At 40.9% G+C, this 15,735-nt stretch overlaps 1 protein-coding gene across 1 annotated transcript in view; it reads right to left on the bottom strand.

Moving 5' to 3' along the window:
• RYR3 (ryanodine receptor 3) overlaps positions 1–15,735 on the bottom strand; it is a 282,690-nt gene that overhangs the window by 91,173 nt on the left and 175,782 nt on the right. The window contains exons 45-58 of the mRNA XM_081886370.1: positions 14,553–14,661; positions 13,897–14,017; positions 11,467–11,636; positions 10,246–10,466; positions 8,527–8,617; positions 8,108–8,248; positions 7,494–7,675; positions 6,224–6,302; positions 4,040–4,129; positions 3,624–3,770; positions 2,512–2,574; positions 2,011–2,086; positions 1,656–1,779; positions 23–138 (exon numbers count right to left, since the gene is read on the bottom strand). Of these exons, the coding sequence (XP_081742496.1) occupies positions 23–138; positions 1,656–1,779; positions 2,011–2,086; positions 2,512–2,574; positions 3,624–3,770; positions 4,040–4,129; positions 6,224–6,302; positions 7,494–7,675; positions 8,108–8,248; positions 8,527–8,617; positions 10,246–10,466; positions 11,467–11,636; positions 13,897–14,017; positions 14,553–14,661 (1,730 nt within the window). The remainder of the gene's footprint in view (positions 1–22; positions 139–1,655; positions 1,780–2,010; positions 2,087–2,511; positions 2,575–3,623; positions 3,771–4,039; positions 4,130–6,223; positions 6,303–7,493; positions 7,676–8,107; positions 8,249–8,526; positions 8,618–10,245; positions 10,467–11,466; positions 11,637–13,896; positions 14,018–14,552; positions 14,662–15,735) is intronic.

Genomic DNA, 15,735 nt, shown 5'->3' with positions numbered 1-15,735 from the left:
TTAGTAGCCTACAGAAACTTACCTAAATGTGCGATGAATTCTTGAGCAGAGTCAACGTATTTGAGAATCTTCTTCAGAAATTTATAGGCAAACCTCTTTTCCATGGATGAAGCGTCCATCTCCATGCCACTTAAGCCTCTAGTATAAAGAAGCATGTTTGCTTAATATTAATGACTTCAAAGTGAGCTACCTTATCATATTGTACATGTTACTTTTGAAACATTATTTGAAATTGCCCATTTTTTAGGGTTGTAGCTTCTAAGTGGGAAAAGAGTACCATTCATTTACCATAAATGTATTTTTGAGGGGGCCCTAAAATGTTGAACTGAAAATGTTGACCTGCATAGGCAAAGCTGAGAAACTGTCAATGCTCTGGGTAGATTGGCACATGGAGATAGACCTTGGTGAAATCTGCTGAAGCCAGCTAGTTATGCCTCCCCAAGGAAGATCAACGTTTCCATACAAAAAATTCAGTATGTTACAAACTTGTTCAAGAATTTCAAATCCAATATCACCTGCCAAGTGCCCCTTTTCTTTGGAACAATAAACACCTGAAAACCTCTGTTCTGAGGTTACTTGCTTGACTGCAGCTATCTGAAGAAGATGACCTATGGCCGCTTGCATCAATTCCTGTTTCTCTGGATTTCTGATTATCATGTGAAGTGACTTGGCAGAAGGGTTTGAAATTCTATCCAGTATCTTTAACATAATTCTTCACCCAGTGAGGAAATTTGCTTGCTTCTCATCTGGTAGCAACATGAAGCAACCCGCATCCCCAATGGTGGCTATGGAGAATCAAAATTGATTTTGCTGCATTCCTCCTCTGGATGGTATAACATCTGGGAATCCTGAACTAGGCTGCTGCTCTCTAGACTGAAATTTGGACTACCCCCGGGAAGGAAAACTGGACCAAATATCAAGGTCTCTGAAACCGGATTGTAAGGAATGACTAATTTGATATGGATGGTATCATTAAAACAAATTTTGCTGTTTCATTACTGGATCCAGAAGGCATGACCTTCTTCTTACCTTTCAATATATAACTCAGAGCCTCTTCACCCAACAATTTCTTCCCAACGTATGGAGCTCAGACCAGATGTCAATTTGCATCTGTCTCTCAATGACAGAGCATAAGATGAATCTAGCCACAATCTCACCAACAGGGAGGAACTGATCGACAGTACTGGGAACCTTGGGAGGAAGTAATCACACCCTTTTGGGTTTCATGATATGGAGGCAAGGGGAAGCTGAGTGTAGCTGGAGATGCCAAGAAGGCCAATTTTGAAAAAGCTGAAAGAACTACTGGGAAAGGCCCCATGGTCAAAAATACTCAAAGCGAAGGGGATTCAGGATGGATGGGAGTTTCTTAAAGGTGAAATATTGAAGGCACAAATGCAGACAATTCCAACAAGTAAGAAAAGTGGGAGGCATCTAAAGTATATGGTATGGCTTCATAAGGAGCTTACAGATGAGCCGAGATTTAAGGGCATGGAAGAAAGGTTCAACCATGAAGGAAGAGTATACATGAGTAGCCAACAAGGTCAAGTGGGCCAAAGCTCATTGGGAAAAGGTTTATTTGGCTATGTTCAAAGCAAGAGAAATAAAACAAAAAACTTGGGCAACACAAGTTATTTACACAGTGATATACAACTTGCCTGGATATGACAATGCCATTCACTAGAAGAAATTTAAACAGTTCTTGTGCTTTCTCCCTATCCCGAGACTTTTCTTTGGCTGTCAACGTGTCATAAGGTACTAATAAAGGATGACTACCTCCACCTATGGTAAGATGAGAGAAGTGTTAATATTTACAATAGGAATTGACAGACAAACTAAGGCTGTGATCGTCATTTCATCTACTTAGAGGTAAGTCCCATTGAATTCCATTGATTTTACTCCCAAGTAAGTGGGTTTAGGATTGCAGCCTAAGGCTATTCTTATCATGTCATCTGTATTTTCAGATATTCCCCTACTGAATATCAGGTTTCACACAAAACATTTCAGTCTTACCTTTACTTTCCAATTCAGTTTTCTTCTTTTTAGCCCAAATGTTATGATAGTTTTCTGCTACCACTTCAACCATTCCCTGTATCACCACCAAATCAAGAAGGAATAATCCAAAATCAAAAGAAATACAATTTTTCAGAAATATATATTATAGTATTTAAATATATCATTTATAGTAAGTGTTAAGCTGGGAAGGGGGAATACCTAATGAGGGCATCTGCTTAGGGAAAGGCTATTTCGGTCTCCCAATGCTTTGTTACATAGATGGGAGTCAGGGCAGATAATACCATAAAGGATGCCCTTTATGGTGCAGGTCCTAGGAAAATGAGGACCTATTTATGTTGGATGTGGTTTGTTTGAAATGCCTTATGGTTATGATACTTTCTGTTCTGTGGCTAGAGCACAGTACTTTTGAACATAAGGACACTCTCTTGTTGGCCCTTTCTGCTCTTATTTAAGTATGAATAGGTGTTTTCCTACATTTTTGAATAGCCTTATACAAACCTGGATTTCTCTGGAGAGTACAACATTTGAAAGATCAAGTGGTGCTGGGTTGTATCCATTTCCCTATTATTAAAAGGAAGAATTAGTGGTTGTTGGTTTTTTTTTGCATATTTAGATTCTTTACATGTCAATCTATATTGAATGAAGTTATTTTAAGGATGCAAAATGCCCGATGCTAAGTGTTATTAAAAACTTAAATTAGGGTGAAATTCAGTTAGTACCATAGTACTCGTGGAAAGGCTTTTGATCCCGTGGAAGCATCGTTGAATGCAGCAGGAGAGCAGATTTTTGCCAATATCCTGCAGTCCCCACCATCCCCTAAAAATCAGCTCCAGAGTGTTGGGAAATTCTCTAGAACAGGGTGGAAGGTGGCATGGAAGCCTGGAAGGAGCCATGTTTCTTCAGACCCTGACAAGCTAAATCCCTGCCACTACAGTGAAAGAGAGGCTTGCTGAGGGCCTATACAACTGCTGACACACAAGACCTATGAAGTGGAAAGGAGTATGATGAACTCAAATTTACACCCCTGCACCAGAAAGATGTGTCTTTGTGGAGCCATGTTCTACAGGTGTGAGTGCTAAGTCCACAGATTCTTGTGCAATATCATGGGGTCGGACTGCCTAGTGTAGTTGACAGCGTACAGCTGTCACCCAACCTGCATGGGAGCAAGGCAGGAAGAAAGCTAGGGGTTCTGTCCTCCCGCAGCAAGGTAAGATCTATCTAGTTTGCATATTCCTCCCTGTGGAGCAAGTGGGAGGGAAAATAGCATTCTATTAAAAACTGTATTGTGTTAAAAAAAACTTTCCTCACAAATAAGGGCTGAGTCACCTGATCATTAGATATGAAAAAGTCACAATAAATTGGCAACTGGAACAATTTGCCATGGGGAATTGCTATTGCGAATGTTCCAACATGCTCTCCATCTCAGAGTGTGGCAAGCAATATTCTTAACACATTTCACAGGATTGGTTCACCACACCAATATTTCTACAAAGGTGCTTTTAAAAAATAAAAAAATAAAAATAGCAAAACAGAAATAGCATTAGTTTGCAGGGAGAAAAATGCACTCATATTTTTCTCTAGTCTTTTTTTATAAGAAAGTTCTGCCTTACTTGGCTGGACTGTGATATGCTACGGAGCTTTTCGCTTTCACGTTGTTGTACCATTGAATCTCCATCTTTTGTCCTTTCTAGGCTCCATCCCATTGCTAACATGGTTTTAAGAGATTCTCTGGCAGGCCATCGATAGATTTCCTTTTCCTTAAAAAAAGATATATACAAATTCTGTAACATTTCACCTAGAATAAGTCTAAACTGGAGTATTGTACAAAGGTCATCTCACTGTATATAATTTGGAAAGCTAAACTTAACATGATTTGGATTTAAATCTTGTCATATTTTAATGCTTATTAAAAAGATGCACCTTGCAGCATCGGTGATATTCACGTATTAATGAAACATGCAAACAAAACATGCACACAAAATCTGTTGTTTCATTAAATAATGCAGTTTGATCTTTCCTTTATTACCTTTTCAGTCAGTGTTTTAAAAGGCCTCATTAAAGGATGTGTCTTCACATTTTCATCGAGTGAAGATGCATACTTCCACCCACAATTATTCTGAAACAGACACATAATTCACACAACACGTGATTAGCTGATGGAACAAATTATCTGGGATGGCCACTATAACAAATTGCTTTTTTTAAAAAAAGAAAAAGGACTAAATGAAGTAGCTTAGAAAATGGCAAGAGGCAAGAACCAAAACTCCATGTTCAGATCCAAATATGATACTGCCTGGTTTTCCGGATGCTAAATACAAAATGAAGCTATTAACACTGTGCTTTGAGTGAATATTTTGGCACAACTGCACATGTATCCCAGTTTTTTTGGAGATAGCTCCATTCCCACCATACACAGAATGAAGAAACAGATCCACCACAAAAATGAAATAGAAAGAAAATCTCCACAAAATTATTGTCTAAATCATACGCCTGATAAGATTGGAGAAATATTTTCATGTGAACGGGAAGAACATAAACACAGAGGATTTCTGCAATTTTGTGCTTTGCGTGTTCAGACCCAGAGACCTCCCCCCTAAATAAATACACACATGACTCAAATTTTTGTTTTTGTTTTTGGCAGAATTTAGGCCACAACTTTATTGATTACAGAAAAGTGAATGGTAGCATAGGTTCTGGTTCGACTAGCTCCCTACACCGTTGCAGGTAGCGCTGACCCAGAGCTCTATCATAGGTCAGCCAAGGGTGAACACCTGAAAAAGGTGAAATGCCTGGGAGCAGACTCTGTTCACTCCCCAGATGCTCCCCTGGACTCAGGCACGGGCACAACCCCCTCTCATGGGTTGACCAAACCAAGTCAAGTCCCTGGATTCCTTTAACAGAATACCATTCACATAGGGATGGTGAGGCTGTTCTCCCATCCCTATCACATGAACCAGTGCCTATATGCAAGTTGTGACGATTTGCTACGCGGCAGGTGAAACCCAAATGGCAACTGCCAATCAGCCAAGTGGGGAAAATTCCTGCCGTGCCCCTGTCCCAATGACAGACGACACACGTCGGCATAGAAAGGTCAATCGCAAAATGCCCTAAATATAGGGAGAGGTAGGTGGGTGTTCCGTTTGCACGAACTGAAAGAGAATCTCTGGGTCATGTGCAAGAGATTAAATAGGTCCCTCCAACTCTTTAGACTGCACCCCATTGGCCAGATTACACCCAGCAATGAGGGACCCGCCACTCGGGCGTTGTGGCTATCTAACAGACCCGCCCACAACCAGGAGGTCAAACTCCAGGTCTCACCACAACACGTGCCCTCTTTTAGGGAGAACATGATTTCTGGAGCTGCTGGGTTCTGTGTCATTGTGTAGATACATTTAGGTAAAGGTAAAAGACTCCTGGACGGTTAAGTCCAGTCAAAGGTGACTATGGGATTGTAGTGTTCATCTCGCTTTCAGGCGCAGGGAGCCAGCGTTTGTCCACAGACAGCTTTCCATGTCATGTGGCCAGCATGACTAAACCGCTTCTGGAGCAACAGAACACTGCGATGGAAACCAGAGCGCACGGAAAGGCTGTTTACCTTCCCATCACAGTGGTACCTAGTGTATTTATCTACTTGCACTGGCGTGCTTTCGAACTGCTAGGTTGGCAGGAGCTGGGACAGAGCAACGGGAGCTCACTCTGCCGCGGGGATTCAAACCGCCAACATTCTGATCGGCAAGCCCAAGGGGCTCAAGTGGTTTAGACCACAGCGCCACCCACATCCCAATACATATACTTCCAGTTCACATAGTATTATTATCTGCACATTTCCATGTGTGTAAACAAGCTAAAATGTTATGATTTCCCACTACTAGTTAAAAGTTAAGGTATTGCTAAGGACACAGACTATTTCAGGTTGAGTCAATTTATGAGGAAATTGCAAGAACCACAGCACTTTATTGCATTCAGAAGCTGCCAGAAGATCCCCAGGTATTTTGAGAGAAAAGAGAAAAGAGAAGAGAGAGAGAGAGAGAGAGAGAGAGAGAGAGAGAGAGAGAGAGAGAGAGAGAAGCATTACTAGACAGTGCTGCTCTGGTATAACAGTCTAGGTGTCTGAAAGGCAAATCTGTCAGGGAGATAAATTGGACAGATTTCTAACATTCAACTCTCATTGTCCTTCTTTGACAATTGTCAGATTTATAATAATCCATACCTTGTCACAGGCCCATTTGTCATGTGTATGTTCAGCGTACTTGTTGACAATATACTCCAACTTTTCAGGAAGTGTAAAACTGGAAACACAAAAGAGCAATAAAATTTATAATTTGCTCCAATTAGGCATATATGGATATACCTATTTACCGTATTTTTCGCCCTATAGGACGCACTTTTCCCCCCTCAAAAAATGAAGGGGAAATCTGTGTGCGTCCTATGGGGCGAATACAGGCTTTCGCTGAAGCTTGGAGAGCGAGAGGGGTCGGTGCGCACTGACTCCTCTCGCTCTCCAGGCTTCAAGAAGCTATCAGCAGGGCTCCCTAGGCTGCGGATAGCAGCCTGCCGCCCGGTGCGCAGTGCACCCTGAAGCAGAGCGCCCCGCGCGCCGGGCAGACATTCGCAGCGTGGGGAGCCCTGCGGGAGTTCCTGCAGGGCTCCCCACGCTGCGGATAGCAGCCTGCCACCCGGCGCGCGGGGCACGCTGAAGCAGAGCGCCCCGCGCTTCAGGCAGACATCGGCCAGCCCCACAAGCTTGGGGGACAGCGGGGAGGCGCAGCACCGCCATCCCGCTGTTCCCCGACCTGGTTTTTTTTTGGGGGGAAATAAAGGAAAATTTTTTTTCCTTTATTTCCCCCCCAAAAAAACTAGGTGCGTCCTATGGGACGGAGCGCCTATGGGATGAAAAATACGGTACATCAATTTCCATGAATAAATATTTAAAAAAATTATCTGGATAATGATGACAGTGGTAAAAGGCCTAGATTACGTTGTTAACATATTCTCAAGGACCTATGTTTTCTCATCATGATTCTGTTTACATGCACTAGCCAACCAAATAATTGCAATGATGCACCTGGTTGACTTATAATAAGGGGCCGGAGAAGCAAGGAGTCGTTACAGCTTTATACTGTCGTGTATGCCTCATTCTCTTTTACTCACCTTCACTTTTCCTCCATTTCCACTGGGCTGCTGGGAACAGACTGCTCTTGCAAGAGGTCTGAACTGATTGCTTGCATTGGTCTTTCGCCACTCACTCTTTCCATCACTTGATCCATTTCACATTCTACCCTTCAATCTTTTCCCTCCCAACCATACTTTTCTCCCTCCAGGCTTCATGAAATTAGGCCAGGGCCTGCAGGATAAATACTGCAACCCTTTAGCCACAGGCTCTCTAGCCCTTGTGTTAAAGAGATAGCAAGGCCCCTGCTAGGCTGGAAAAAGAATCCCAGATTGATTAGTGCATTATGAGTGAGGCACTTATGACTTACTTCACTGTGTTGATAGGTTTGGGATCAAAGTTCCCTTCAGCATCCACTGAAGTCTGTTTTTCTAAAACTGAGGTAATTCGGGTGTCTAAATAATCTGGTGGCAAAGCCCCAGCTATTGCACTTAAACAAGGCAAGGCCATTCGGAAAAGCTCCGGATCATACTTCTGCAGGAGAGATAGGAACTGGTTGGAAAGTCCAATAGAAAAACATGCAAAATATTAGTTAAGGCAACACAGCCATAAAGAAGCAGCATTAGTAGATGCTGATAAATGAAGATTTATTTATTTTTTAATTCAGGCACCTAGTAGAAAACCAAACTACATTTATATATTGTTTAAATCAATTGTTTGAAGGCTTTGTTCATAGCTGATTTTTTTAAGACTAAAGAAGTTTTGTCAGTTTATTTGATAATGTAAAAAAAGTCCCAAGGTCTGTTTTTCTATTGAATCAATTGGTATGTTAGTCTGAACAGAGCTCTTAGTGATTAAGTAGGGCATTTTCCTTTCACTAGGTGCATCTTTATAGCATTTAGTGGAAGCAAGCGATTTGTGCTGTGTACAGAAGCACAGGTGTGCATTGTAGTGTCTCTTGCAAATATTACTCTGGACCTTTACCTTATGAGAGAGGGAATCAAATATTCCCCAGAAAAGTTTTTCAGATAAATGTAATTCTTCTTCAGCTGCAATTCCATAATTTCCCCATCCAGAAGGCAAGCAATAATATTTCCAACATTGCTCATAGTGATTTGTTAGCAGCTGTGAATGACAGAAAAAATAATACATTAAAGAAAACTATCACAACAGTTTTCACTCCTTTTTAAATAGAAAACTCTTAGCAGCTTTGTTTATAATGTAATGGCAAATCTTCTGTTTTAAAGCAATTGCGCTTTAAATTATCTTTGACTAATAAGAAGGCCTTTATTCTTGAAGATGTGCGCTCAGTCAGCCTTCCAAACTGTTTTTGAAATTAAAAGAAAGAAATCTCTCATACTACTGAAAGATGTAATATCCTTAGTAGAAAGAGAAGGATTTACCTTAAGTGACATTTTACAATATTCATTAAGTAAGGGTACATCAAAAACCAGCCGTCGTAATAGCTGCTGTAGCATAGAAGGCCGTAAATGACTAGAATTAAAAAAGAAACTCATAATTAGTAATGTGTACATGTTGATGAAGCTGCAAGGCAATTACACAAATGACTGGAATGCGAGACAAACAGTGCAAGTGTTCTGTAAAACAGATTACCTAAAAGGAAAACAGCAGAGTGATTAGGATCTACTCAGTTATGTTCAATGGAAACATTCTTAAAGGCGGGGCAATATTCCATTGAAGCAATCGCATAAGCAGAAAAATTCTGATTCTAATTGTGTCTCATGACAAGAAAAATAGAGAAGGAAAGTTCTATACCCACCTCTAAACTGGCCTGTATTTGACCATATGAAAGAAGCAAATTATAATATGATCCTAATTAACTGAATTTAGTGTAGTAGTGAGCAGTGTAACAATCTTGCGTGTGTAACAAACTCTAAGTTACTGGGGGATTTCCCCCTCAAGAAAAGTTTCAGAAAGAGACTTCCCATATGTATCTAATTTGTCACTGTGAGAGCGGAATGCTAGACTAGATGGGTCTTTGGGCTGATCCAGAAGGTAAATGGGAAGCATGACAGATTATATCACTGCTATGACTTAGGAGGGTCCTCTAATACTGGAACAAGATTGAAAACGTGCCCAATTTCTTCCTGGTGGGTTTGATGCCCCCACTCATTCATTTATCACATTGACCTGGGAACACCCATGTAAGCAGAGTTAAGGGTAAGGTGTTGTAGAGGAGAACTATGGGGAAGGAATCTCTAGTAATGGGACTGGCTCCTACCATTAGGCAGAGCAGCACAACCACCTCAGGGGGTAAATGCTTGGGCAGCAGGGGCGGCCAAGATTCAACTGCCACTCTAGGCAGCTTCTGCACGTGGAAAAGGGAGAGGTGCCACCTTGTCCTTTGGCAGAAAACTGTCAGGCCAATAAAGAGGCACACCAGGGATTCAACTTAAAAAACAACAACTCCTCCTCAGAGGTTCTATTTACAATCAAGTGGCATGTAATTTTGTTAAATAAATAAATAAATAAATAATAAAAACCCATCCCTTTATTTAACCTGCAACCTGACACAGGACCTTATGGTGAAAGGCAGGTAAGAAATTGCATGTTTACATCCATTTATTTCTGACTTTCTCTCCTTTAGAGAGGGCTAACTGCCTTCTAGACAACTGGCATCTAATTGCCAAGGAGGCTGTATTCTCCTGCCTATCTAGGATTCTATTGAGAAAGGCCTCCCTTCTGACAAGCTTCCCAGATCACTTTGTTACACAGCTGCAGTAGCAAATGAATTCCCAAGTAACCCTTCCTGCAAATAGATAAATATATAATTTTTGTACATGATATAATGTGAAGTTCTCATTTGAGGATCAGAATCGATTATCTGTAACACACTTGATATGTTGTGTTGTAGTCAAGCACAATGAATTAATAGTGTATTATTTCCTTGTGTACACCCAGCCTCGTTGCTTGCTCTCTTCACCTGAGATTTTTGCTGCATGTAATTTAGAGACCAGCCAGAGAGGTGAATATAACTCTGTTAATAAACCTGTTATAGCACTAAAACCTGTGTGGAGCCAGAGTCAACAGATATACAATAAGTTATATTCTAAAGGCAGCGTGTTTATATGAAACAGAAAAAAATATTTATACATACTTACTGGCAAATAGCAAGCAAACATTCTTCAATGGTGTCTCTCTGTGCTTTGGTAAGAGAGCGTCCTTTGGATAGTCGATACATGGTATGAAGTGTGGAATCAATCAGAGAGACATAATGCTCAGTCCCCGAAAAGAGAGAAGCGCACCGTGTGAGTAATGGAAACACAGCTGTACAAATATATCTATTTAGAGCAAGAGCTGTCTCTGTAGTACTCAAAGAAACCTGCATAAAGGACATATAATGTATACATATTACTGCTTGGTCAATGTATATATAGCAGCAGTCCAAGGGCTGGATAAAACTCCAGTCATTCCAACCTGCCTAGACTGAAAAAAGAGGGTTTTCAAGCATCTGGAAGGCAACAGTACATGTCTAGAAGTTTGTATTCATCTTGATGGGGCATAAGTGTGTCATTAGAACTAAAACTACACTCTTCATTCATGAAGAGTGAATCATTTCATTTTCTATTCTACCTCACAAAATTCTCCGTGTGGCCTAAAACTTTACATATCCCTACATCAACAGAGATAGTTCTAGTATTTATATACTCTTCTATATTTTTATATATTACATCTTCCGTACCTGCCAAGTCTCTAACTCTGAATATATTAAGTCTTATATTTCCATTTACACAGTATCACTCCTAACCCAAGATCTGACTCTGGTTGTAAATCCTTGTTAGCATGAACCATGCTTAGTTTGGATGTAGGTCTAAGATGAAACCATGCTTAATGACACTGGGCAGAATTTCTGCTTGAGCAATGAAGAAGCATGTAGTCATCAGCCTGGTTTATGATTCCTTGACCACGTTTAATATTTTGTCTGCACTGGCCTGTTGTAGATTTAATAGAAGAATAAATTTTCTGGGTTTCGCTCAGGTAACAACAGTTAAGCTGTGATTGTTTTTCAATTCCATATGCAGAAATGTTTTATCCTACAGAAAACAACTAAGAAGAGGTTTTGTTTTGTTGAATGCTTGGTTGCATTCTCCCTCATTTCCCATGAGGTGAAAATATTTTATAAGAACACACAGGAATTTGTGAATTTATGGCACCAGTCTTGATTGTAGCATCATCAAATGAGAGCTAAGAACATAAAACTTTAAGATTTAGTTTTTTGTTTGTTTGTTGGCTGTATTTTATAACGCCAATGAACAACAAAATTTTACATTATGCATCACTATGAGTACAGTTGTAGATTAAGGTAGTAACAAAATACTCACTGTATCCAATGAGGCACATGCTCTTAAATCTGGTAAAAATCCAACTTCCAGGAGGTGGAGAAGGAAGCTTTGGTCCTTTATACCATAGACACGATCTAGAAAAAGTACCATGGGTGCCTTATGGTCAGGGCAGAAACTTGCAGACATGTCTGGTTCTGTAACAGTTCCATCTGAAAAGAAATCCAATTACGTTACTGTTCATACAATTTTAGCTTTATATGACTATTCACATACTCAAATCAAAGTATCCCAGGTCTGCTGGTTTTCATGGTCATATTGTAAAACCTTTAAAATACAACAGGACACAGCAATCTGAATTACTTTGGAAGTGGTGCAGGACTTCAAATTTTAAGAAACAGGGTGGGAGTCTGTGAGACACCATGGGAGGAGGAGAAAATGGTTGGTAAGTTCTCCCCGCCCCTTGCATGAAAGTATTGAGCCCTGATTGCTCTGGAGTGTATCAATGACATCTGCAGGTAAGTCCAGCTTGGTTAGGTGCCACCGTTCAAACGCCACACAGTCAGCTGGAGCCACCTGGGATCCAGATGAAGAATTGGGCCCTGATAGAGATCTGGTGTGTGAGGAAAGTGCCACAGAAGGGAGACTGACAGGTGGCATATCTGAGGGAACCAAGGTCTGCGAGGCCAGAATGGTGTGAAAAGGAGGATTCTCACATGCTCTTCCCTGATCTTTCAATGGACCGTTGGAATGATGGGAAGTGAAGTGAAAGCATAGAGAAGACCTGGTGGCTATAGTGAGAAGAGGGCATCCCATGTCTTCACTGATGGTGACTGGAATCTGGGAGGTTATGATTCCTGTCTGAGGCAAAGAGGTACACCTGGCATTGGTCAAACTTTGACAGAAGCTGTTGAAAAACTGCCAGATACAGTTGCTGTTCCACTTGGTCCATTTTCCTGAGGCTTAGTCAGTCTGTTTGCATGTTTAGGAGATTGGAGATGTGCTTGGCTGTGACTGACTGGATGCTGTGTTCTGCCCAGCTGAGGAAGAGGGATGCTTCTGCCTGAAGCTGCCAAAACTGGGTACCTCCTTGTTTGCTGATGTTGGGTATTGCTGTGGTGGAATCCATGCAGATTAGGATGTTGCTGAGTTGGAGATGAGGAGCAAAGTGTTGTAGGGCAAGGGAGCTGTTAAGAGCTCGAGCCAATTGATGCTCATTGACACTTTGGTGGGAGACCATAGGCCCTGGATGTTTAGCTCTCCACAGTGAGCTTCCCACCCTGTGAGCCTGGCATCTAAGGTGATCATTGTTCTCGGATGATCACAAAAAGGAGAGCCCTCTACAGGCTGGATCACTGCCCATTATCTCAAGGCTTGGCAGAGGTGGTGGGGCAGTTTGATGTGCAGGTGTGTTGCTCGATGCAATCTTTCTGGTAGGCAATAGAGCCCATTGGAGATGATGGGCATGGTGCTTTGCAAACGGAGTGTTATGCACCACTCAGATGCCCAGAGCTAGAACCCTTGCCATAAACATGAAATCCACTATACTGGATTTTCTGAAAGTCAGAACCTCAGCTGATCTTTTCCACACATTCCAGAGAGAAAGAAACTAGGCCTCTGGAGGTTTCCAGTAGGGGCCCCAAGTGGACTAGCTGATTGGCTGAGGTTACCTAGAAGTAAGTTTTGAGATGTGAGTAGTTTTGGAGATTTTCTTTGATAGATGGAAGACTTTCCATTCTGAATTTCCTGTAGGTTACCCTTTGGTTTAGAAATTTTAGGTTCAGAATGGGTTTTCCATGAAACACCATGTTTTTTGGGTGCCACGAAGAAGATTGAATATATGCCAAAGAAGCATTCCTCTGTAGGGACTGGTTCTATTGCAGCTGATTATAGAAGATGGAGTACTGCCCCTTGCATAATAGCAGGGGATTGGTTGATCATAGAATTATATAATTGTAGAGTTGGAAGGGACCCCAGCAGTCATCTAGTCCAACCCCCTGCAATGCAGGAATCTCAGGTACAGCATCAATCACAGATGGGCATCCAACATCTGCTTAGAAACCTCCAAGGCGGTCCACCACTTCTTATAGGAGTCTGTACCACTTGCTCAACAGCTCTTACTGTCAGAAAGTTCTTGTTGATGCTTACTCAGAATCTTCTTTCTTGTAACTTGAAGCCATTGGTTTGAGTCCTACTCTCCAGACCAGGAGAAAACAAGTTTGTTCCCTCTTCCATATGACAGCCCTTGAGATATTTGAAGATGTCTGAATTGTTAATGAAATAGTTGATATACTGATATAGTTAGATTTTTTTGGGGGGGGGGGTTTGCTATGCATTACTGTCTTTAATACTGAATTTCTTATTCTATTTTTTAATCATTGTAAGCTGCATTGAAAACAAATTCTGTGGAAAGATGGCATACAGAGAAATGGACTGAGTGGTATTTACCCAACACTTTTAAAAATGCCTTACCTTTATTTACTGCTGGCAATTTTAGAGGTATGCTTATAATCCCAACCAAATCTTCAGTTGGCACCAAGGAACGCAGGATGGAACGTATTCTTATAGCTTCACCTTTTCCAGTTTGGATGAGCTGTATTTTTACACAAAATTCAATTAACAGAGGCAATATTCTCTTTAACTTCTCTCTCTCTCTTTTAAAAATGTAAATAACTGCAAAACTATGGACTCTTTTTCTACATATATGAACTGTTTAAATATTGCTACTTAAAGGGTCATTCTATGGGATAAATAGTCTTCCTTTTTAATAAATACTTGTACTACATAAATATAAATATTGCATAAATAAAGTACTATATAAAATTGGCTAAATATTCTTATAATACTCTAGTTCCTCTTTACTTTATTTAAGAGTATCATAAGATTACAACTATTTCAGTGCAGGAGGGAGCCCTCTAAGCAAAAAAATACTATTCTGGCCTTCCATTTGAAAATTTTAATGGATAGTTTTATCTTAGTTTAAATTGTCATTTTAGTAAACAGAGATTATTTATACTGATGATAATGATGTAAGAAAGTGACTTAGGTTGCTTGATAATATTTGGAGCTTGAAGTGTGCCGTGTGACCTTTTGCTGCTTCTGCACAAAGAAAAAACCCCCCCACTTACATGCAATTCTGGTGCACAACGCCCAAGCAAATCTATAAGAGCTGAGTAGAAAGACATAATTGCATTGCCCATATGCACAACCTCCTCCTCCTCTTCATCTTCTTCAAGACTGTTAAAAAGAAATCAAGCAGGCATGGATAAAATCCAAAGTGATCTGGAAACTAAAATAGCAATAACAACAAGAATTAAAAGAAAAACCCAGCTTCAACTAAGCAGGGAATAATGGCTGGTTTGTTTTTCTGTCTCCTAGTGTGAACCCAAAGCAAGCTGGTACTAATAGAAATGCCTTCTTTTCTTTCTTTCGAGCTTTCACCCCAAAACAAACCCTAGAATGAACTCCATCCGATTCCCCTGTGGGCAGCGTGTGTATTGTCTGGCACCCAGGATGGAATGCACAGCAGCCAACTAGAGTGGGTATATATACTCCCTGAATCCAGATGGACTAAATGCTACATGCAAATGCATGTATTGGAATCCCAGCAGAGAAAGATTGAATGCTGTGAGAGGAAGCTATTCAGGGTGGAGAATGGTGTGCGCTTTCCTCTTTCCTCTCCCTTTCCTAATCTGCTCCAGCCCCTCTCCACAAACACAAGCATAACTATGTGTTTGAAAACCCATGGAGAAAAGCAAATGGCTCCCTAACAGGAAGAATTCCTAATTTGGAACAGAGAAGCAACAACTGGGGAACGGTTGTGCACCTCCCTCTCTTCCACTTCTTCCTTCACTCTAAAACACCCCTTCTCAAAGTAGCTCATTTCACATGACTCTGGCATGAGGATTCCCTGGTCTTCAGGGAGCATTACTGAGCTCAAACAGTAGATAAAGGAGTCTGCACAAATGAGCTGGAGTCCTGCTGATTTGAGTTATTGTTTTATTTATATTCCCATTTTTGGCTCAGAGGCACGCAGTGTGATGAAGAGCATATTGAGACAATAAATGTAAATAAAGTATCTGTAAGGGTTGTGTTTCGACTAACTTTTACTTAGTTGATCAGGGACTGTTCAGAGTACACCCCCTGAAATTACTGGCCCTAGATTAGTCATGTCTCTTGTTTCCAATGGGTCTACTGTGAGGAGGATTAACATTGTACATAATAACCCTAAGTATACCTAACACTTTGTTTCTGAAATCTCAAATTCAACAAACAAAGCGATTCAAAGCATTATATGGGTGCATGTTCATT

The sequence above is a fragment of the Podarcis melisellensis genome, assembly GCF_964234715.1.
Source record: "Podarcis melisellensis genome assembly, chromosome: 1".
NCBI lineage: Eukaryota > Metazoa > Chordata > Lepidosauria > Squamata > Lacertidae > Podarcis > Podarcis melisellensis.
This window is presented reverse-complemented; position numbering and strand designations above follow the sequence as displayed.